Source organism: Hylobates moloch, unplaced genomic scaffold, assembly GCF_009828535.3.
Source record: "Hylobates moloch isolate HMO894 unplaced genomic scaffold, HMol_V3 SCAFFOLD_1, whole genome shotgun sequence".
Taxonomy (NCBI): Eukaryota; Metazoa; Chordata; class Mammalia; order Primates; family Hylobatidae; genus Hylobates; species Hylobates moloch.
The window spans coordinates 30,202,198-30,228,008 of NW_026652276.1; the positions used below are offsets into that span (position 1 = coordinate 30,202,198).

At 34.6% G+C, this 25,811-nt stretch overlaps 1 protein-coding gene across 7 annotated transcripts in view; it reads left to right on the top strand.

Moving 5' to 3' along the window:
• Positions 1–25,811, top strand: part of ERBB4 (erb-b2 receptor tyrosine kinase 4) — a 1,173,590-nt gene that overhangs the window by 738,165 nt on the left and 409,614 nt on the right. For all 7 annotated transcript variants that reach the window (XM_058438803.1, XM_032754659.2, XM_058438808.1 and 4 more), the window contains one exon: positions 24,358–24,492. In XM_058438803.1, coding sequence (XP_058294786.1) covers positions 24,358–24,492 — 135 coding nt within the window. The remainder of the gene's footprint in view (positions 1–24,357; positions 24,493–25,811) is intronic.

Below are 25,811 nucleotides of genomic sequence, written 5' to 3' on the forward strand. Positions count from 1 at the left end.
TTTGCTGTTCTGCAGCCTCTGCTGGTGATACCCAGGCAAACAGAGTCTGGAGTGGACCTCCAGCAAACTCCAACAGACCTGCAGCTGAGGGACCTGTTAGAAGGAAAACTAACAAACAGAAAAGAATAGCATCAACATCAACAGAAAGGACACCCACACTAAAACCCCATCAGTAGGTCACCATCATCAAAGACCAAAGGTAGATAAAACTACAAAGATGGGGAGAAAACAGAGCAGAAAAGCTGAAAATTCTAAAAAGCAGAGCACCTCTTCTCCTCCAAAGGATCACAGCCCCTCGCCAGCAACAGAAAAAGCTGGACGTAGAATAACTTTGACGAGCTGACAGAAGTAGGCCTCAGAAGGTCGGTAATAACAAACTTCTCCAAGCTAAAGGAGGATGTTTGAACCCATCTCAAGGAAGCTAAAAACCTTGAAAACCTTGAAAGAAGATTAGATGAGTGGCTAACTAGAGTAAACAGTGTAGAGAAGACCCTAAATGACCTGATGGAGCTGAAAACCATGGCATGAGAACTACATGACGCATGCACAAGCTTCAATAGCTGATTCGATCAAATAGAAGCATGGATATCAGTGTTTGAAGATTAAATTAATGAAATAAAGTGAGAAGAGAAGTTTAGAAAAAAAAGAGTAAAAAGAAATGAACAAAGCCTCCAAGAAATATGGGACTATGTGAAAAGATCAAATCTACATTTGATTGGTGTACCTGAAAGTGACGGGGAGAATGGAACCAAGTTGGAAAACACTCTTAAGGATGTTATCCAGGAGAACTTCCCCAACCTAGCAAGGCAGGCCAACATTCAAATTCAGGAAATACAGAGAACGTCACAAAGATACACCTCGAGAAGAGCAACCCCAAGACACATAATTGTCAGATTCACCAAGGTTGAAATGAAACAAAAAATGTTAAGGGCAGCCAGAGAGAAAGGTCAGGTTACCCACAAAGGGAAGTCCATCAGCCTAACAGTGGATCTCTCAGCACAAACTCTACAAGCCAGAGGAGAGTGGAGGCCAATATTTAACAATCTTAAAGAAAAGAATTTTCAACACAGAATTTCGTATCCAGTCAAACTAAGCTTCATAAGTGAAGGAGAGAAAAAAATCCTTTACAGACAAGCAAATGCTGAGAGATTTTGTCACCACCAGGCCTGCCTTACAAGAGGTCCTGAAGGAAGCACTAAACATGGAAAGGAACAACCAGTCCCAGCCACTACAAAAACATGCCAAATTGTAAAGACCATCGATGCTAGGAAGAAACTGCATCAACTAATGGGCAAAATAACCAGCTAACATCATAATGACAGGATCAAATTCACATATAACAATATTAACCTTAAATGTAAATGGGCTAAATGCCCCAATTAAAAGACACAGACTGGCAAATTGGATAAAGAGTCAAGACCCATCAGTGTGCTGTATTCAGGAGACCCATCTCACATGCAGAGACACATATAGGCTCAAAATAAAGGGATGGAGGAAGATCTACCAAGCAAATGGAAAGGAAAAAAAAAGTAGGGGTTGCAATCCTAGTATCTGATAAAACAGACTTTAAACCAACAAAGATCAAAAGAGACAAAAAAGGCCATTACATAATGGTAAAGGAATCAATTCAACAAGCAGAGCTAACTATCCTGAATATATATGCACCCAATACAGGAGCAACCAGATTCATAAAGCAAATTCTTAGAGACCTACAAAGAGACTTAGACTCCCACACAATAATAGTGGCAGACTTTAACAACCCACTGTCAGTGTTAGACAGATCAACAAGACAGAAGGTTAACAATGATATCCAGGACATGAACTCAGCTCTCCACCAAGCAGATCTAACAGACATCTACAGAACTCTCTACCCCAAATCAACAGAATATACATTCTTCTCAGCACCACATCACACGTATTCCAAAATTGACCACATAGTTGAAAGTAAAGCACCCTTCAGCAAATATAAAAGAACAGAAATCACAACAAACTATCTCTTAGACCACAGTGCAATCATGTTAGAACTCAGGATTAAGAAACTCACTCAAAACGGCACAACTACCTGGAAACTGAACAACCTGCTCCTGAATGACTACTGGGTAAATAACGAAATGAAGGCAGAAATAAAAATGTCCTTTGAAACGAATCAGAACAAAGACACAACATACCAGAATCTCTGGGACACATTTAAAGCAGTGTGTAGAGAGAAATTTACAGCACTAAATGCCCACAAGAGAAAGCAGGAAAGATCTAAAATCAACACCCTAACATCATAATTAAAATAACTAGAGAAGCAAGAGCAAAGAAATTCAAAAGCTAGCAGAAGGCAAGAAATAACTAAGATCAGAGCAGAACTGAAGGAGATAGAGACACAAAAATCCCTTCAAAAAAAATCGGTGAATCCAGCAGCTGGTTTTTTGAAAAGATCAACAAAATTGATAGATGGCTACCAAGACTAATAAAGAAGAAAAGAGAGGAGAATCAAATAGATGCAATAAAAAATGATAAAGGAGATATCACCACTGATCCCACAGAAATACAAACTACCATCAGAGAATACTATAAACACCTCTATGCAAGTAAACTGGACAATCTAGAAGAAATGGATAAATTCCTGGACACATACACCCTCCCAAGACTAAACTAGGAAGAAGTTGAATCTCTGAATAGACCAATAACAGGCTCTGAAATTAAGGCAATAATTAATAGCCTACCAACCAAAAAAAGTCCAGGGCCAGATGGATTCACAGCCGAATTCTACCAGAGGTACAAAGAGGAGCTGGTTCCATTCCTTCTGAAACTATTGCAATCAATAGAAAAAGAGGGAATCCTCCCTAATTCATTTTATGAAAAGAGGGATGCCCTTTCTCACCACTCCTATTCAACATAGTGTTGGAAGTTCTGGCCAGGGCAATCAGGCAAGAGAAAGAAAAGAAGTGTATTCAGTTAGGAAAAGAGGAAGTCAAATTGTCCCTGTTTGCAGATGACATGGTTGTATATTTTGAAAACCACATCATCTAAGCCCAAAATCTCCTTAAGCTGATAAGCAACTTCAGCAAAGTCTCAGAGGTCGGATCACAAGGTCAGGAGATTGAGACCATCCTGGCTAACAGTGAAACCCTGTCTCTACTAAAAAATACAAAAAATTAACCAGGCGTGGTGGCGGGCGCCTGTAGTCCCAGCTATGTGGGAGGCTGAGGCAGGAGAATGGCATGAACCCGGGAGGCGGAGCTTGCAGTGAGCTGAGATCACACCACTGCACTCCAGCCTGGGTGACAGAGCGAGACTCCGTCTCAAAAAAAAAGGATACAAAATCAATGTGCAAATATCACAAGCATTCCTATACACCAATAACAGACAAACAGACAGCCAAATCATGAATGAACTCCCATTCACAATTACTACAAAGAGAATAAAATACCTAGGAATCCAACTTACAAGGGATGTGAAAGATTCTTCAAGGAGAACTACAAACCACTGCTCAGTGAAATAAAAGAGGACACAAACAAATGGAAGAACAATCCATGCTCATCGATAGGAAGAATCAATATCGTTAGAATGGCCATACTGCCCAAAGTAATTTATAGATTCAATGCCATCCCCATCAAGCTACCAATGACTTTCTTCACAGAACTGGAAAAACTACTTTAAAGTTGATAAGGAACCAAAAAAAGAGCCTGCATTGACAAGACAATCCTAAGCAAAAAGAACAAAGCTGAAGGCATCACACTACCTGACTTCAAACTATACTGCAAGGCTATAGTAACCAAAACAGCATGGTACTGGTATCAAAACAGAGATATAGACCAATGGAACAGAACAGAGGCCTCAGAGATAACATCACACATCTACAACCATCTCACCTTTGACAAACCTGACAAAAACGAGAAATAGGGAAAGGATTCCCTATTTATAAATGGTGCTGGGAAAACTGGCTAGCCATATGTAGAAAGTTGAAACTGGATCCCTTCCTTACACTTTATGCAAAAATTAATTCAAGATGGATTAAAGACTTAAATGTTAGAACTAAAACCATAAAAATCCTAGAAGGAAACCTAGGCAATACCATTCAGGACATAGGCATGGGCAAGGACTTCATGTCTAAAACACCAAAATCAATGGCAACAAAAGCCAGAATTGACAAATGGAATCTAATTAAACTAAAGAACTTCTGCACAGCAAAAGAAACTATGATCAGAGTGAACAGGCAGCCTACAGAATGGGAGAAAATTTTTACAATCTATCCATCTAACAAAGGTCTAATATCCAGAATCTACAAAGAACTTAAACAAATTTACAAGAAAAAACAAACAACCTCATCAAAAAGTGGGTGAAGGATATGAACAGACACTTCTCAAAAGAAGACATTTATGCAGCCAACAGACACATGAAAAAATGCTCATCATCACTGGCCATCAGAGAAATGCAAATCAAAACCACAATGAGATACCATCTCACACCAGTTAGAATGGCAATCATTAAAAAGTCAAGAAACAACAGACGCTGGAGAGGATGTGAAGAAATAGGAACTCTTTTATACCATTGGTGGGAGTGTAAACTAGTTCAACCGTTGTTCCTCAAGGATCTAGAAATAGAAATACCATGTGACCCAATGATCCCATTACTGGATATATACCCAAAGGATTATACGTCATGCTACTGTAAAGACACATGCACATGTATGTTTATTGTGGCACTATTCACAATAGCAAAGAATTGGAACCAACCCAGATATCCATCAACGATAGACTGGATTAAGAAAATGTGGCACATATACACCATGGAATATGGTGCAGCCATAAAAGCGGATGAGTTCATGTCCTTTATAGGGATATGGATGAAGCTGGAAACCATCGTCCTGAGCAAACTATCAAAAGGACGGAAAACGAAACACTGCATGTTCTCACTCATAGGTGGGAACTGAACAATGAGAACACTTAGGCACAGCATGGGAAATGTCACACCCAGGGGCCTGTCATGGGATGGGGGCCAGGGGAAAGGATAGCATTAGGAGAAATACCTAATATAAATGACGAGTTAATGGGTACAGCAAACCAACATGGTACATGTATACTTATGTAACAAACCTGCACGTTGTGCACATGTACCCTAGAACTTAAAGTATAATTTAAAAAAAAATCAACAATCTCCTGTTTTGTCTACTCTCTAGCTCATTAAGCTATTTCTGATGATTATTAACATATCTCTGAATATATTTTAAATATAATTAATTATTTCTTGATTTATCATTTAAAGCATCTATTGAACAGAATATATTATCAATCTTGACGTTCTTATTGTTTAATTATAAAAGATACTATCTTTGTCTAAAAGTTGAAAATCAATATACATTATACTTACATTATGGTAATTTTTACATTCATGTAACTTTTAAAAAATCATAGCAGAGGGAAGAATGTACTATGATTATATTTATTTCCTTGTGCAGTTTGCTTGTTTTTTCTTCATGTTTCCACTTGGCTTTCATTTTCTTACACTATTTGTTTTTGTTATAGTCCAATTATTGTCAGATTTCCCAGGATGCATTATATCAGTCCCCCTTTTCCCTGGAGACTACCTTCTTTGGCATCTCAGTTTTATGTCACCAATCTGTATTATTTTCTGTACACGTCTGTTGCATTGTGATATTTCTCTTTACTTACTTCCTGGGCTGGATCCTGCATCACCTTTCACTGTCTTGCTGTGCTCCCTTATTTTCTTGAAGGGTATCTTTAAAATGTTCCTTAAAAAAAATGGTGAAGGGTAAATTTACTGGGTTCTTGAATATCAAAATGTCTCTTTCTATACTCATAATTTAGTGATGGTTTGATTAATGGTGACTGGGTTTAGAATTCTAAGCTAAAAAGAATTTCACTCAGTATTTGAAGTTACTACTTTTCACACGGTGTCGCCGTTGAGAAGTCTGATGTGATTTTGATCCCTGCTGTCTCTCCTTGGCTCTCTCATTCTCATTCTAGCTCTCTCTGCCTTTCTTATACCCTTCTCCTATTCTTTTGTAGGATTTTACATAATTTTTTAAGATTCTGAAATTTTGAATATACACATCTAGGCATTTATTATGTTTTGTTTTAAAATCTTTTTCTGGATAATTATGGAAAATTATTAGCCTCGATTAAACTCAAGGGAAATTATTTGCCTCAATTTATTGATAATTTATTCTTCTATATGTTCTTTCTTCTCTCTATAACTTGTAATGCTTGACTTCCTGGATGTATCCTGTATTTCTTTTATTTTTTTCTCTTCTTTATATTTCTCTTTTTTCTCTACTTTCTAGGAGACTTCAATTTTGTTAAATATTGTATTTATTAAGTATTTTATCAGATATGACATTTGCAATTTTCAAGAATACTTGTTTCTTCATTGATTATTCCTTCATATAGAATAGAATTTTTTTGTATTTTTTTCTCAAATTATCTGTGAATATGACCTAGGTATATCTTGACATAGATACTAGCTTCTGAATTATCTTTTTTTGGTGTTGGTTCCACCCTTGTCTTTCACCTTATAACAATTTAATTTTGGTTTTGAAAAGACCACATTGACTGACTGTGACAAATTAATTATTTAGAGGTGAGAGAATAAGCAAAGAGACACAGTGCCGTCATCTGGCAAGAGATGACATGGTTTGGCGAAGAGGCCACCCGTCTCTTGAAAGACTTAGAACAAATCAGTGGAGGTAATACATAGGTAAAATATTTTAAATAAATACATCTCTCCTTGCTCTATTTAGATTTTTCTATGCTCATACTCTGTGTTTTCTTTCTTTGACCTGTAATACCCTTTTATATTATTTTTCTCCAATGATTTCCTGTCCAGAAACTATCGTTACCCTCAGATATTTGATCAGACAGATTCTTGTTCTCACCCAACTCTTCTCCATACTCAAAGAAAACAAAAAAGGATTTGAGGATCACAGACCAACTTCCAGCCTATGGCATGGAGGAGTTGAATAGAATCTTTTTAAAAGGGCCAGGCACAGTGGCTCACACCTGTAATCCCAGCACTTTAGCACTTTGGGAGGCACAGGCGAATGGATCACTTGAAGTCAGGAGTTTGAGACAAGTCTGGCCAACATGGTCAAACCCTGTCTCTACTAAAAATACAAATTTAGCTGGGCGTGGTGGCAGGTGCCTGTAATCCCAGTTACTGGATAAGCTGAGGCAGAAGAATCGCTTGACCCTGGGAGGTGGAGGTTACAGTGAGCCAAGATCATGCCATTGCACTCCAGCCTTCGTGACAGACCAAAACACCATCTCAAAAAAAAAAAAAAAAAAAAAAAAGAATATTTTTAAAGAGCTGTAACCTCTGCTCAGAAGTAGAAAGAACACTCACTATTAGGGATGAAGAGCTCATTTAGAAGGATTCACTCTAACCATGTTCCTCTAAAATGGACAGTTAAAGAAGGAAGGCTACACTGCTAGAAATCCTGAGAGATGGAGCTAAGGGAAAGAGCCCAGGTGTCTTTAAATTCCTGTGTACTGAATACAGAAAAGAAATCAACCTTAAACTCCAATTTGATTCCCATAAGTCTTTTGGTATTACCTGGCATGTTTATAGAGCAGAAAAAAAAAAAAAAAACCCACAATGGGCAGCTATAATTTTCCCTGCACCCAACTTCTGGTTGAGAGCATACTCGTTGACTGATGTCAATTTCTGAGATAATCTGTCTTTTGAAATTCTGACTATTGGAAAGTCTTTTTTGGAATTGTATTGGCCTATTGGATTCAGTGGTAGAGGAGCTGAAAGTCACTCAATTCGTTTGTTTCCAAAGAACAAGTAGAAGACCATTCAGCATTATGAAATATACAGATTGAAACTTTCCTTTCTCCTATTCCACCTCTACTCCCAAGGATCAAGTATATAGTCTCACCTGAGTGATTAACGCAGGACTAACAAAACTTGGGAATATATCCCTGACTGCAACCTTTTTCTACATTTGCTTCCTTTTTTCTAAATTATAATTTAACCTTCAAGTCCCTCTAATCTTTAGATTTTTTTATGTTATTATGTTAATCCTTTAAACAGGTCCATGCTAACATGACAGCCAGTTACTGGATTTTATCTTCCAGATGACATGTAAGCCTTTCCTATTTAAAATTTACAAGTGACTTCAGCAGTAGAAGTGTGATATTCTGGGGTGATGTGTCTGCAGCACACATTCCAAGAATCATTAGATAGCCAGACGCTTATTCTACCTCCATTGTAACAAATGATGACAAGAAGTATGAAGAAGTCTTATGAATTCAATGCCTTCTGGTCTCTATTGTTCATGTAACAGTAGCGGCTTTTGCACTTTTCTTTACTCTCTTGTGAACTATATAACTCCCTCCCTTTCCCTTTCCATTCTTTATCAATAGGCAGAGGAGCTGTGAAGACTAGTTCCATGAGAGCCTGTCTCAGTCTGGTTATTGATGTAGTAAGAGCCTGCTCGTTATTGAGGAGTTCACAGATACAGTCATTCAATAAACCAGATGTGGCAAACTGCTATCTCAAAGACTATAATCTACAGACGTGCTTTGCATAGAAGAGTGTTTAAAATTGGGGGGAATTTACCGATAAATTCTGCATTTCTGGCCCCTCTGAATAAAACCAACCTCTGGCAACCCTGAGTTCACATTGTCTCTTGGTAACATCTTCTGGGGCTGAGCAGTCAGTGCTCTTTTAGTTGTGACAGGTGCTTTCCAGTTTGCCATAATTCTACTCACTCTATTCCTTATACCTGTCTCACCTTACCCATTAAAGCCAAATACCAGGAGATGTTTAAGAGGGAATTTTGTTTCTGACAGAGTGTTTAAAAGAAGAAAGTGTTGTAGAGTTTATTATCTTCTGGACTCTTCGGTGATAATCTAATATAAGCTATACTGATAAAATTATAGGAAGTTTTATGGTCTTTGTGTTATATTTCCCCCGTTTCTATTCTTAGAATGTAGTCCTTTTAAAATCTATTGAAAATGAATAATAATGTAGCTTGGATGGACTTTTCTTTGACTATTCTGAAAAGCAATGTTGGATTAGATACAAAATTTAGCATGACACATTTTACTATTATTAATAGGCATTTGCCACCTGTCAGACAAATAGATTCAAAATTGCTTATTAAGAAAGTTGAGGGAATAAGTGGAAAATGTGTAAATAAATGACCTTCTACACTTTAGGATGTCTACATTGTGTGAAAGGATTTTCCTTGAAAATGTGCCAACTTTTTTTCAACTTTTGGATCGCATCTTATTATCCTAGCTGTAATTAGAAATCTTGTGAAATTAAGAACCATTAAATTCAATGAGTTTTCAGCATCGGAAATTTGCCCAGAGGCACCCAGCTGATGGGTCTGCCTAGGATTAGGATTTCACAGAGTTCTCCCTCCTCTCCTCCTATTCACTCTAAAAGGGAGCGCCTTCTCCACTTAGCTAATTAATTACACCTGCCAAAAAGCAGATGGTTCTGTAGGCTTTGTAGCAGGGAAATAGCTAGGTGCGTATCAGCTAGCTTAAGCTTCCTTCAGTTGCAATTTAGATTATAACTCTTGAAGCTCTGGAGAAAATAAAATATTAAACAATTATAAATGAAACAACATTTTAAACATTTTTATTTCAAAAATGTATTTCAGGTATTTATTAATAAATCATTTCTTTTCCACATGTCAGCACACACATACTTCTAGAAGGCTTAGGTTTAGCATCTGGTTTGTAGCAATTCTTGCGAGATGTTGCCAGCTAATTGTTCTGAACTTCAAAGTAAAATGAGAATAGAGAAACTAATAGTTAAGTTCTCAAAATATTATAGCTTTTTAGTAAATAATGTTCTTGTGATGTCATTGTGTAATTGTAAGGAAAGATATGTATGTGACAATGGTGAAATTAGAACCAAGGACACTATTGGTACTCTTATTAGCATTCCCACTACCTGTATTTCAGTTTTTTGGGGTTTTTTCGTTTTGTTTTTGTTTTTTTGAGAGGGAGTTTCGCTCTTTCAGACTGCAGTCGCGCTATCTCTGCTCACTGCAAGTTCCACCTCCAGGGTTCATGCCATTCTCCTGCCTCAGCCTCCTGAGTAGCTGGGACTACAGGCGCCTGCCACCGCGCCCGGCTAATTTTTTGTATTTTTAGTAGAGACGGGATTTCACCGTGTTAGCCAGGATGGTCTCGATCTCCTGACCTCATGATCCACTCGCCTCGGCCTCCCAAAGTGCTGGGATTACAGACCTGAGCCACCACGCCCGGCCTGTATTCCAGAGTTTTCTGCTGATCTGATTAGTCTTCCTTTTTGTTTCCCTTGCATCTCAGCTAGGTAGCTTGAACTAGAGATTATCACCAGAGCTTAATTTTCTATGTAAGATTCTTTCAAATATGATATAGCTATATAAACACATGCCCTACAAAGCTAAATTAGACATAGAACATGAATGTGTACAAGATACTCTTTGTATTATTCTCTTCTGTAAAGTCTACTTTAAATCTTTTTAAATTCACAAATAAATATTTAGTTTCATGAAACTTCTAAAAATATTTTCTCTTATTTTACTTTATATCTGAGAAAGTTTTAGTTAAGAAATTTCTACTTTTAAAGATAATTATATCTTTAAACATATCCTTTTGTTTGTGCTAGAATAAAATGTCTTCTGTGTACAATATATTGTATTACCTTTTAACTCAGCACATTTATGAAATTAATGTACATAAAATAAAGAAAATATCCCAAACTCACAAATAAAATCAGCTTCCTTTTTTCACTATTTTAAATAAAAGTTAGCTAATAGGCATGTCTAAAGATGAATATTTTTAACTATATCAAGCAAAGAAAAAAGATGATTTTAAAAATGTATGTTTCAAGAAGATAGTTCAGTTCTCTTATGATATTGAGCGGTATTTAATCCAGTAAGTTCACCTAACAAAAGATACTGTGATAAGGCTACATTTAACCACGTTTTAATTTTGGATTCCCTTTTTTTCCCCCATCATATGAATCCAATTTACCTGAAAGTGATTAGAATATTAAGCTTAATGTTTAAATACATTTTCATTTATTTGAATTAATAATGTAAATATTTTGCACTTTTGCTTTCTTTATATGAATTACTCAACAAATTATAGGAAAAAAACATTATAAGGGGAATGGAATTCGGTTAGAAGAACTGAATGCCCTACACATTTAGATTAATCAGTTTTATATTTTTAGAAATACAGCTATAAAGCACATGGGGAGAAATTCTTTATAAGTTTATGAGTTTGGATATGGTAATTAAAATCATTTTACCCTTTTCATTAAAGCAGAGCTTTCAAACACTAAGCATAGAGTTCCCACAGTACTTGAAAATAATAAAATTGGCTTTCTTTTTATTCACTTTTTTATTTTTTATTTTTTTACCAAATTGAAGGGCTTTTCCTTAAGTGGGCTGAATTCTTGAAGTTTTTTATTGTGCTGCCTTTTCCTTTGTGTCTACTTTTGACAGAGGCAAAAGAAATGCACCTCAAGAGATAAGGTTGGGATATAGTCCAGACATCTACCAGAGCCAGGAGTTTTTTTTTTTTTTTTTTTTTTTTTAATGCACAGTTTTTCATGTAGAAAAGATCCCTTAAAAGCATAATTTTACCTTTCAACTCCATAAAATATTTTCAAAAAGGACTTCAGGGAAATTACTGTGAGTTCTTAATTATACTTAGAAGTAGATTACATAAGATAAAATTGTGCCTCATCTCTTCTTAAACTGTTTTTTTTTTTTTTTTCCATTTAGATTCCTCACTCTTTCCTTTCTACAATGAGGAGAGCATAGACTAAAAATTTAAAAACCAACTCAGCCATCAGACTGAGTTGGAATCATGGTTCTTTCGAACTCTTACCAGTTATTTAGCTCTCTAAACCTCAGTTTTTTCATCTGTAAAATGAGATCAGTAACGATTACCTCACAGGATTTCTGTAATGATTAAGAGAAATACTGCATTATAAGTATTCACACAATGGCAGCATTTATGAAGAGTGTACAGTGAGGTGGCTAACAATGGGCTTTGGAGCCAGGCAGACAGACTTTGGAATCCTAGCCTGATCCCCAACTATGCATGAGGCATTTGGCAACTTGCTTCGTCATTGTATGTCTCACTTGCTGTGCCTTTGGGGTACAGAAATCCCACCCTTAAAGAGGAAAGTTCTGTATTTAGTGACTGTGAGTAATTTTTTTTTTTTTTTTTTTTTTTTTTTTTTTGAGACGGAGTCTCGCTCTGTCACCCAGGCTGGAGTGCAGTGGCGCAATCTCGGCTCACTGCAAGCTCCGCCTGCCGGGTTCACGCCATTCTCCTGCCTCAGCCTCTCCGAGTAGCTGGGACTACAGGCGCCCGCCACCACGCCCGGCTAATTTTTTTGTATTTTTAGTAGAGACGGGGTTTCACTGTGGTCTCGATCTCCTGACCTCGTGATTCGCCCTCCTCGGCCTCCCAAAGTGCTGGGATTACAAGCGTGAGCCACCGCGCCCGGCCTGACTGTGAGTAATTTTATGGGTGTCCAGAAGCATAATGTGCTCCAAAAAGGGCATCTGAAACTCATACAAGTGGGTTAAAATAATTTTTTTTTAAATGAGCAAATGCACAAACCCTTGAATTTTAACGTGGCCTAATAGTCTTGCCCTGGTTTTAGCTCTCTCTGAAAAGGGTATTTATGACAGGGAATGGAGAAAATCATCAAGTAGGAAAGAAGAAATCTGCTTATCAGAGAACTCTTCCTATCTTCCCCTCAATAATAATAATAATAGTACATCAATTGAACATGTGTTGCATGGCAGACACTGTGGTCAACATATACATATGATAACTCATTTTCTTCTTTCAGTTGCCTCATGAACATGGCACTATGAGTTATCACCATTTTATAGAGAAGAGAACTGAGATTTGGGGAGGATAACTACAAAAATTATCTCAAACTTTTTGATAATTCCCTGCCTGAAAGGCTGTTGCTGTATGGCAGAGTCATGGTTACCCAGTCCCCTGCAGATACCAACTTCTCAATAGTTTTCCCTTCTTGAATGTTGGCATCTTGCATTGACTAAACCATCTGGCATTGTTAGACATGTTAGAATTTTTCTTTATGTCTAGCCTCAAGAAGCAGACAAAGATCCCCAAAGATTTTTAAATATTTATTTACCCTATGAAAGCAGAAACATTCTAAAATAAAGGATGTTCCTTTATGTAATTTAGAAGACGTGATAATACACATTACAGAGCTATAATGGAGGCTATTCTCTTATGACCTCAGATGTCACGATATGAAAATAATTTTTACAATGGAGAAAATGATTGGGTGGTGGTAGGGACCATCGAATATTGTGTTTTCGAATTAATCCATTATTCTACAGTAAAAATTCCAGACCCTTGGCCTGGAAGAAAAGAGCTCAGCAATCTTGTACGAGACTTTGGAATTTATGCTCATTTATTTGAAGCACAGTGGTAGTGACAGCAGAGGTAAAGGTCACCTGGAGATTGTGAGGGAGGTTTTGTGACCTATGAACTATGCACCAACCTGATCCGAACAGTGGGAAATCTAGCAGCTCTAAATGCTGTCACAGAATATAGTTAGAAAAATGACAGGAAATTACTAAAGGGTTAACTCAACCAGATATCTAAGATACTTCAGTGTGGGAGAGATAGTAAGTTACAGAATTTATGATCTTGTTCTTAGGAAGAATTTAACTTATGAAATACAGAGAAACCCAATTTTTAAATTAACTAACTTTAGTCAGACATTTAATAATATTTTAGCTCAATATATCTATCTCTAAAATTGTTATGCTAGGCACCAAACTTAATGAGGATTTCATGTATCTCTCAAAGGTTTTCATTTGGTCATCATTTCTCCCCCAAAACCTGTAGTTTGACCAATGTACATAGGTTTTAAAATAGTTTAGATAAAGCTCCTGAACTATATTATTAACTTATTTTGAAATAGCTAGTACCTTTTGAACACTTAGTACATAACTGGAGTTTTGTATACATTTTCTGTATTTCTCATTGTAACCCAACAAAGTAAAGATTATTATTCCAATTTTGTAGATGATAGAAAAGAAACCTCAAGTAATTTGCCTGCAACCACCTAGTAAAAGTGCCAAATCTATGGTTAAAAAGTGAACTAATGTATAAACAAATTGTGGTGTATTCATAGACTGGAATAATACAGAACAATACAAATGAACAGCCTATGAATTAAAGCAACAGCATAAATAAATCTCAAAAACATTATTTTCAGGAAAAGAAGATAAGAAAAAGGAATAGGATATGTATTGTATGATTCTATTTCTGTGAATTTAATAAAGAGGCAAAACTAATTTGTTGTGGTAGAAGTCAGCATAGTGGCTGACTTTCTGTGCTGACTTCTATGCAGTATTGACTGGAACGAAGCAGGGAAAATTTTCTGCAGTGATAGAGATATGCTTACCTGGGTGGGAGCTACTTGATACAGATGTACCAATATTGTATACATGTGTATGTAAAACTAGCTCAAAATTTGTTCATTTTACTGTAGTTAATGTATACTAATTTGAAACTGTATACAAAGCAATCTAAAAAGCCATGTCTCTATTTTGCCACAGTAGCTGGTATTTCATATTTTGACAACCAGTGCTTCATAAAATGATGATTAGTATTATTCAATTATTTTTTCCTGATTTTCTCCAGATTTAAACTTCATTTTAAAAGAAAATTAATTTGGACCTTTGTGTTGTGGCTTTTAAAATAATCTTCCAGTATGGCTTGTTTGCAATCTTATTTTATGACTCCTTCTTTAATTTCTTATTTTATAAAGTGTTGTCTTCATGTGTTATTTTTAAAATTAACATTCTAGGCATTTTAGCTGAGACTTTTAGCCCCCAAATCACTTATTTATATTTTTAATATTCCCAAATATAGCCTTTTAAAAATCTTGACATATTTGAAAATCATATAATCATTTGACAGGATTAAATCATTATTCTCTCTCTTGCTTTATCTTTTATTTGCAAGTCTTAACATGCCAGCAACAAACATACATAGCAATATCATTTATTATTACTGTCATCAAGAAAAATCATACTTTTTTGAAGTCTCCTAAAAAAGAAATAGTGTAGAAATCACACATTGTGAGAAGAGTTATTAAAACTATACAAACTAATATAGTAGGTGAGATATTTGAAAGTGACCTTGCAGTATATCCCCAGGCTTATTGTATTAAATCCTGTAAATAAAAGGGACAAATCATTTCTGAGTACTAATATGACTGTCCCCCTTATTGATAATGAAAACATTGAACTCTACTGATTTGTTCTACTGAAGCAATTACATTTTCTGGAAACTTGGAACAGTTATTTAAGAGGATTGTTGTCTGTAATGAGGGATTTCTGGTGGATAGAGGAATAAAAATATGTGAGCTTTATGTAAAGGAGTGTTCTATTTTAATAGCAAGAATACATTAAATTTCTCATTCTTTCTTTTTATATACCTTTGGTTGTGTTTGTCTGTTATCAGAGAGATAATCACCTGCTGTGAATTTTCCCATCCATCTTCCAGAAATCATATTTTACTCTTTATAATTATTATGTAGTTTTAATATTTTCTAAGACATTTTAAAGTGTCATTTTTGAAAACATTGAGCCAGATCTCTTAACAGTAGTAACAAAAATAAGTTATGAGGGTTACATCTGATAAATTATTTTACTCAGTTGTTTGCCAATAACTGAAAGATCAGGTTTTTAACAGTGCTTTGTAAATGTTTTACACATAGTAAGACCTTTCTTGAAGTAAACAGAAATAAATCTCTTGCCTATAAAAATTACTCTTTAAAGATAGTATTTAAGAGGGTCAACTTCAGTAGTCAACAGGGAAGTGCAAATTAAAATAATACCACTATACACCAATAAGAGTGACTACAATGAAATACAACAAAACAAACAAACTAATAATCAAGACTTGACAAGGTCAAGAAGCAACTAGATTTCTCATATACTACTAATTGGCATATAAATAAGTTAAATTGGTTAAATAAAAAGTGATTATCACTATGACCCAGCAATACTACTTCTAGGTATACACACAACATAAATGTGTACATATAATCATCGAAAGGCATTTTCTAGGAAGTGCATAGCAGCAGTTATTTATAATGGTCCAAATGTGGAAAGTATCCAAATGCCCATCAATGTAGAATTGACAAACCATGGAATACCACACAACAATGAAAATAAACAATATAGATGAATTTCACAAACACAATGTTGAGCAAAAGGAGCCAGACACAAAAGAATACATATGGTATGATTCTATATATGTAAAATACAAAAATAAGCACACATTAACTTGTTCAAAGTCAGGATCAGGGTTCTGATAGAGTGATATGAAGTGGAAAGTATGAGGAAGGCTGCTGTGGTGTTGGTATGTTCAAGCTCTTGATCTGAATGCTGGTTACATAAGTGTGTTCAGTTTGTAAAAGTTAATTGAATATGATAATGCCCATCTATGTGTGTATATTATAATTCAATTAAAAAGTTTCTTCAAAAGCTTTACATTTGTTCAAGTCACAAGATTTATGTTTTATAAATATCCAAAAGATGCAAGGTTTCTTTTGAGTCACCATAACAGAGACTGCTAGTTGTCACCAATGTCTATTACCGCTTTCTAAATTTTAAATAGTATATAAAGTTTAGCTACTCATATGATCACCCAGAACGAATACTTTAATTCCCTTCCTTCCGTGCACCTGGCTGTGGCTCGTTGACTTCATTCTGACCAACAAGATATAATTGTGCTGTGGCAATTTGCAGGAATTTTCATTAAAATACATGTACTCTTCCTCTGTTCTTTTGTCCTTCATGATTTTCTTCATCTTTTGCATGGTTTTTGCCAGTTGGAAACTCCTCTTGTATTGAAGATGGTAGAGAAACAAGAAAAAAATAGAATTGGGCTCCCTGATGATTGTGGATTTTTATATAATAGCCTTAAATAAACTAGCCAGATTTTTGTATAAAAGAAAAAAAAAGTCTGTACTCTTTAAGCTACAACCTAATCTAATACTGATTAATACAATGTTAGTATGAATACTCAAAAGAAGCATATTTCTTGCTCATACCAAGAAGTAACTACTATTTAAATAATCAGCAATTTAAAATTATAATAGAAGCAACTATGCGACAGATACTGTGAGTACAATAACCCCATCACAGAATTGAGCAAACTCAGCTTCATGAAGGTGGACAACGCCCACCTTTGCTTTGTTGAAACAAAACTAGATTATGAGCTTTATTTTATCCAGTTAACTAGATTCAGTATTATTGCCTTTACAATTCAAAGCCATGATAGAGCAGGATTTCTCTCCCCTAGCACCTCTCTCTCTCCACCTACGTAGAGTATATTATCTATCTCTTTATAATAGAGCATATATTATGACTTTAATATGTAAGATGGATTTGTGGGGAGAATAGATTACAGGCAAGAAGTTAAATCTGGCATGAGATGATAGAACCTGAATTAAGTAGTAGTTGTGATTATGAAAAGAGACACTATGAGAAATTTTCTTTAGAGCACCATAAATGGTTAAATTTAGAAATAAAAGAAATAGTAATAAACTTCAAACTTTGAGTCTATGTGACTTTTACAGCATTTATGTTGATTTTAACAGACATAAGAAAACACAGGGAGAATACAAATCTGGGAAAAATTATTAGAAAAAATTAGACATGTTGACACACATATGGGATTATATAATAAGACAATTTGAGAAGGAAATCCTATATTCATAATTTGAGTACTGTTACAAGATAAAATATATTTTTAATTTTTTCCAGGGAATATCAATGAGTTTAAGTGGATTACTACTTTCTTAATATTAGGACAGAAAGAATATATTAAGATCAAAATAAATGTATTCAATATTTTATGGGATTTATAATGTAAATATCTAGTGCATATCACTAACATTATGCTATCACTAAGCAAGTAATAATTTTTTACAAAAGTTGGTCATGTTCTATGGATGTTATCATTATCATAATCATCAAAAACATTTGAAATTCTACTATGTGCTTGACACTTTCTTTGGCACTAGGGACACAGAGAGATGTACATCATAGTTCTAATCCTTGAGGGACCTCCAATAAGATAGGGGAGACAAGGCAAGTACACAAAAGAATAAATAAGAAGGTAAAGTAGCATTTGCTCTATGTCAGATAAGTGGCTCGGGTAATCAGTGTTACAGGAGTTAGAGGAAGGGGGAACTCTAAGAACTAGGTGGTCATAACAGACCTCTCAGAGGAGTTAGAACTCAAAACTGAAACATAATGAAAGCTAAGAATTGTAGTGGATACTGAAGTATGTATTAATAAGTTAGAACATTGCAACAAGCATTACTGACCTTCATTCAGTTGAAATCAAGATGTTATTTTCTATCTTAAGCTGATTTTCAGCCAATGGATCTAATAATTTCGTCTTGAAATTGCTATACTCTGATGGAAAAACATTTGGTATCTGCATCCATGAGCTTTTGACTCTGATCATCAGGCTGAAATATAGAAGGTTACATCACTCATTTACATTATCACCCTCTACCCTCTCCCAATACAAATGTGACATTTCAATTTTGCACACTTCAACTCTCCTTAAATCATCTGTATAAAAACTTCAAAGCTTGATTGATGATGAATGAGCCATTGTCTCCTCAAGCACCCGGTTCTCATTAGCCTTTAGAGTCTCAGCTTATTAATAATGAACCTTGAGGGCTGACCCAGTGGGGTAGCAGCAATTCATTGTGCTTCCAGCTGAAAGGTCTGGGTTTGGGAAAGATACAGGAATCTCTGGACCAAGTCCACTCCAGAGATGATGTATTAAGTATTACAGGTGGATGATGTGAGCTATATTACTTTTGTATCATTATCTGCCAACAGACTCGTGTGGCTTAAGGTGATGATAGTGAGAAAGATACATTGCTTTATGTCTGAGAAAGTCCTGTAACAGGTTTCTGTAGGTTCATCTTGAAAATGGGTTTTGCTGCCTTGGATTTTGATTCTTGATTCTGCCCTTTGACTTAGATAGATAGTATAAGTCTGATGTATGCATTATTTAAATGCCCCATTGTGATTAGATAAGTGCAGTATTTCTAATCTTTATTATTTTAATTATAATTTTAATTCTAAGGTTGACCTGTAGATGCACCCCTGCAAAACAAGATACTTAGATATACAATCAGGGATAGAGGTTAAATATTTCATTCCTGTTTATTAGATCTTTCTTATATGGTTGGTAGATTTTGAGTAGAATTAAAATGTTCACTGATAATATCGATCATATAGACTGAAGTGAAATATAGTGTAACTGCATTTAAAATTATAATCTTTATTTTGGAAAAAGAGAAAGATATTCAATCTTATTTACAAAATGGTTACAAACTGTGCATGGTGTCGATGCAATTTTGTAAATTTCTTAAACCTAGTGAAGAGGTCATATTAATCTGTATTTTCAGCAGGGATGTTACATCACAATTAGGCCATTTCATACAGGACAGAGCACGAAAGCTATTATTCAGTATTTTACCATAGTTTTGGAGATAATGTATTTGCAAAATGTCAATGATTCTGTTAATGGGCACTCATCCCCAAATTCACTGTAGTAACTAGCATTTGACAAGAAATGAAGAATACAAAAGAAGTCATTTAAATAACACAAACATTTCCTTCTTTATTAGACTCATGAAAATGGAAATCAAGGAAAGACGTGGTCCAATGGTTAACCTTTGCGGAGTGAATGACTAAGATACAAATACTTTCTGGCCTCTTTCAAATGTCATATTGGCACTTTATACCTTTCTGAAAAATGTAAGGATGATGTGAGGTAGACTTACAGTTCAATACAAGAAAATTTAGGCTTCTCTGTAGCCTATTCAAGGTGATTTGCACAGGCTTAGAGAAATTTGGTCTGCATGGGATAGCTAAAGGTCATCATTATTCACCTGGTAACTAATAATTGAGTTTGGTGTACCAAATAGGTTTGGGAATAAAAATGCCTTATAAATATCAAATGTATTGTCTGCAGTAATATATTGTATATTATCAGTTATATGAATTTTATATACTAAATGCTATTTTCCTTTTGGCTTTCTCTAACCACAGAATTATATATATTTTTTTCTTAAATTCAAGATATTCTGTATGGATATTTCAATTAATCAAATATTTATTGTGTGTCACCTTGAGCCTCACATAATACTAGAAACTGGAGATATGGTTTTGAACAAAACAGAAACAGCTTCATACTTTATGAAACACAGGACCAGTCAAGATAACCTATAGAGTGTTTATGGGAAAAGATAACTTTCATTCTTACTTTGATTTGGTCAGAATATAATTTAAAATTAGGAACTACAATAGAAGTTACCTTATAAATGTTGATTGCAAATTCCATGGTACTTTTTTTCCATGTACAATTAAATCTACCAATTATTCATGGAGTGACTGTTGCTTTAGGTTTGATGCTATAGATAACAGCACTGAAAAACATTTCTTATCTTCATGGGGCTTAATCTAATTATATTTCAGTTACAAATACTATGCTATATATAAGTTAAATTCAAGATATTGGAAAATAGTGTAGATTACAATTTAAATACAAAAAGATTCATGACATCTTTTACACGACTTGCATGCATTAATCTAGTCGGAAGCGTTTGAGACGCAAACATATTTAAGTGTTTACTGGAAATTTTCAGCAATGAAATGATACTTTTTTCATCTATGTCATGTCTAATATATCTTACTATATTTAACCATGACATTTATTAAAAAGAGACAGTTCTGTTTTTGTGAACTTGCCAGAAATATTTGTATATAATATGATAAGAAAACTCATAGCAGCTTTTTTCTATCAATTGATTAAATGACCAAGAATCTATCTGTGTCTCTCTCAATTTACTGTGATAATTTTCTGCAGTGGAAGTAAAATACAATGAAATGAGATACTTTGAGCTCATTCACGCATTCAACATTTCTTTTTTAGTTTCTGCACTCATCCAGATATTTTGCATCTTTGTTTGAGTATCAATTAAACCTGTGCCTCCTTTGCCTATCTTTCTTAACATTTATTTGTTACTTTATTTCATGTTAGTGGGAGGGAAACTGTTGGTTGGTGTAACACAGATGATTCCTTCGTAAAATCTTTGACAAAACTTGTGGAAAACTTTGTTATTCTTGTGTGTTACTACAAGATCTAAATATAGCCAGACATTTTTGTACTCTTATTAGATAAACATCTGAACAAGCTTTTCTCTTTTCCTAATCCTTGTCCCTCTTTCTTATCTAAAAATGCGGTCAAACCTCTGTAGTCAACCAAGACAGAAACATTAGGTATTCCTTCTAACAAGTAAATAATTTGTATCCCTAAGAACTTTCTTACAGGTTAGTATCTATTCTCTAGAATTTTTTAAATACAGAAATAAATCTACCTGAGTATATTTTCTCACAAAAATATGTCAAATTCATATTTTAAAAATGTAAAGTTACAAAATCAATGAAAATTTTAAGAATATATGTAAATGCCATTATAACATTACTTTCTGACACATATTTACATAATCAGATTAATCAAAAGAAAGTGTAAGATTGTACATTAAAACTGTCCTATAAGTGTCAATGAAACGAGGCTTTGACATTCAACAGCAGAATAGAGTTTATACCAAACATAAAGGAAAAAAAGAATTTTTCAAGGAAAGATTTTCAAGGAAATCAAACAATACATAAATAAACTACCCATCATTAATTGCTAAACATTTATAAATCCTCCTGACCAGAATTGCTAGCAGATGCTGAGTTTTGAATTAGGAATGAGAAAAGTATCATCTGGATTGATCATGTGTCTTAATTTGAAATTTTAACGTGTAAGATTACGCTGGATTTATTATTGTCTCCTTTCTAAATCCCTTTTCCAAGTATAAGCCAAGCTCTTGAACAGACTATTTCTAAGAAACAAATGTCAACATTCATAGCAGATTAATACTGTTGAAGAAAGGGATTTGATAAGACTATTATTCAGTATAATATAATCTGATTCTATTTGAAAAAATTTAGATAGGAAGTTGGAGATGGATACTGTGTTCCTTTCTATGAACTATTTGAAATACAATGTGACTCCTGAAAAATACACACTCTTTCCGCAGTGTTTGAGCTATTACCTTTTCACTTTTTTTTTTTTTGAAGTAGAATTTTTCTAAATGTAGACTGAAAAATAACTTTTATTTCCTGGATAGCAGTCAAAATCTCCTTTCTTTGTCACCTAATGGAAAATTATTCCTAGAGCAGAAGAGCATCACCTAATGTCTCATGAGAAAGCTATTAGTATGAGATCGTCACATTTCTTAGGTAAAAACTTAATGCCAAACATTAATGTAGAAATCCATTTCACAATCTTTCTTACGTCTTACATCTCCCTTCTGCTTTGATGAAGGTTGTATGGTTAGGTCATAAAAAATAACGAACTGGGTTTTAGAAGTAGAAAGATGATCTAATTTCTTTTCTTTTTTTTGTCCTCACCGAGAAAATAGAACCAAGAGTCAGTGAAATGACTGATGATGAAAATAGGAGTGATTTTAAATGTAGAAAGAACTGCAATATCAAAATTAATGTGGAGGATTTCGTACATGCAATGCAGTAAGGCACTTGGGATGTGACCACCAGTCCACAAATAACCCTCTTGTGGTGTGACACGTTCCTTTCATTTATCTCTCTTCAGTTTAAGATGACTCCTACAAATTTAGCTTGGGGTTCTACACAAGAGAGATGAATTTCTCAAGGCTACCATGGGAGATGGTGTTGGTTGCCTTACCAATATCCATGTCCCTCTTCTTCCTCACTAACTCTCCTGCTGGTCTGGGTTTTGTCCCAATATTTCCACCTCAGTAGTTACTTATTCAGTCTCTCTTGCGGTAGGGATAGGCATGGGATATTGTTCTGGCCAATGAAATGCAGACATAATCCTCGAGGAGAGCATTTCTTCTCAAATAAAAAGTCACAGCTTCACTAGGAGGAAGTCTCTTGCTTGCTCTTCTGTCTTCATCCTGCCTCCAATTCAGAAAGACTGCAGTTTAGTCTTTAGATGTAGCAGCCATCGTGTGCCTGAAATGAATAAAACTGACACACTGAGGATGGCAGAACAGATAGTGGGCACCGTGGAACGGCGGAACTAATATCTGCAACTGCCTCCTATAGGTTTCTTATGTGAAAAAAGAAATCCCCTATCTCTATAAACTGTTAATTGGGTTTTGATCACTTGTAGTTGAACACTTTATGGACTGATGCATGATTTCTCTTAAATTGCTTTTGTATTGAACAAGAGGGGGAAATGCAGTACATATTGGGTAGGAAGGTGCTATGTGTATTTCTAGATAACTTCTTCAAATAATAAGAATAATATTTTCAGAGGATATATCTGTTTTTATTTTCCTGGATAACTTAAAGCTATCTGAAAGAGAATTCATTTCTGTGGTCAGTCATTGTTTGTGGAGGACAAATTAGCTAATCAAGGCCAGTGTTGTGAAATAAAGAATCGAGTACAAATTGGCTTTAGTGCATGTTATCCCACAGCCATATCCTTACTTCAGTGAACCACAGGATTTGTTATACGTTGCTTTGTGTTGCTAAGAATAATTGGCAATCTTATCGATTTCATCATTTGAGATGACAACATTTTTGTGATTGAGGCATTAATTTTAGCTTCCACTTTGTGCTACTTACCTACTGACTGCAGTCAATGTCACCTTGACTCAAACAATCTCTCTAAGGATGATTTGACAATTGATACCAAAAATCTTAAAAATATCCACACTCCATGACCTTGGAATGTCATGTGTGGAAATTTGTTTTAAAGACCAATGAGAGATAAATAAGTTAAATTACCAACAAGAGAGGATTGGTTAAATAATTACCATTTAATTTATACTATGACATATCCTGTTCTCATTAAAATACACAGTAGTAATTACCATTAAGTACTCACTATATAATATTAAACAAAACAGGCAGGTTATAAAATATTATATAAAATATTATTTCAATTCCAGGGAAGAAAACAGATAAAAGACTGTAACATTTATACCAAAATGTTAGGAGTGTTAGTCTCAGAGTGTACGAATATGAGTGGTTGTTTTTCACTTTTGTAATTTTTAATCTTTTCGAATTCCTGTAATCAATGTATATGATTCAGTGAAAGACATTTTAAAAGATATCTTGGCTATTAGCAACATGACTCTAATTTAACATTGAAAATAGTTAAGAGCAAATCATTTTTGTTGATTACCTTTTCATCAACAAGCAGTTTGACAAAAAATTTGTTTCTTTGTTTTTTAATACAGAAATCCTAAATGGTGGAGTCTATGTAGACCAGAACAAATTCCTTTGTTACGCAGACACCATTCATTGGCAAGATATTGTTCGGAACCCGTGGCCTTCCAACTTGACTCTTGTGTCAACAAATGGTAGTTCAGGATGTAAGTAGAATTATTCTTTTTAATTTTTCAAAATGTTCTACCCTCTGTGGAGATGAATGAGTTGTGCTTATCATGCCATCACTAATATTTTGAACTTTGATTGCACTCATTGAAATGTTCAGTTATATATGACAGAACAAATGGCTGATCAACCTTTTACTTCTAGATAATTCTCTTTTGGGAATCATGTTTCCTCTTCACAAATTCTCATTTTGTTAACATGTTCCTCTTTGCTTAATTTAAATTACTTTATCATACTTCCAATGTACAAATGTGTGTTCCACTATCCACAAACTTAAGGCTGGTATCTAACTATTGCTTCAAGTCTCTGTGGCCCATATAGCATTGAGACAAAGGTAGTAGAACAAAAATGTACCTTCATATTCACTATAATTTTTTTAATAAAAAAGTAAAAACTAGTGAACATTGCAGAATTCTTAAGCCTTCATTTGCCCCTGAAGCCTTCGTGGTCATCCTTTATGATAATTTCAAACACTTATGGAATGGAGAAATACAGATTTCATATAGAAGAAACATGTTACAGTCTGATTTTAGTCATTAGTCTAAATTTCTGAATTTCTCATTCTTAAAATGTGTATTCTTTCTACCACAAAGAATTTATCAGATTTAAAGTGTTTAATATGATTTAATAATAAGCAAGTAATATTTGAACCATGATTTAAACCTTTGAAAATTATTCCGTCTGGTATCTGTTTCATTTTCATAAAGCAGGCTATGTTATCCCCACATTTATTATTACTGACATTTGTATGAAAACAGAATCTTTATCAAGTGTTAACCTGGGTTTTATATTTCTCATCTATTATATATTTCCCACCTGAAATCATAACTGTCTCAACATAGTTCAATAATTATTTGCTATATTACTGATTGCGTTATGACATTTTTGTGAAAAATAAAACTCCAAGGGACAATTATTAAATTTCATCATGGCCCTAATAATATAATGGGAAATATGAATATATTTGATCAAAACTGACAGCTGTGTTTTTAATAAATGGCTAAAACTTTATGTAAAAAGTAGAGTAACATAATTTGCTTGTCACCTTTGAGCAGAAATTTGTATGGGATTTTCCCTTTATGGTATTCACGTTGCCTACTTGGTAAAATTACATGTGAGAAAAATGGAATCTTTTCACATTAACAAGACAAATGATGTGTTTCAGAAATGGCTTCTGTTTTCAGTCTGCCCATGCTGTTGCACATATTATATTGGCAGGGTAGTGGTGGGGAGGTGTGGATGTTGGTTGGGTAAAAGGAAAGGCCTGCTGACTCTCAGCTTATCAGACTGACTAGTC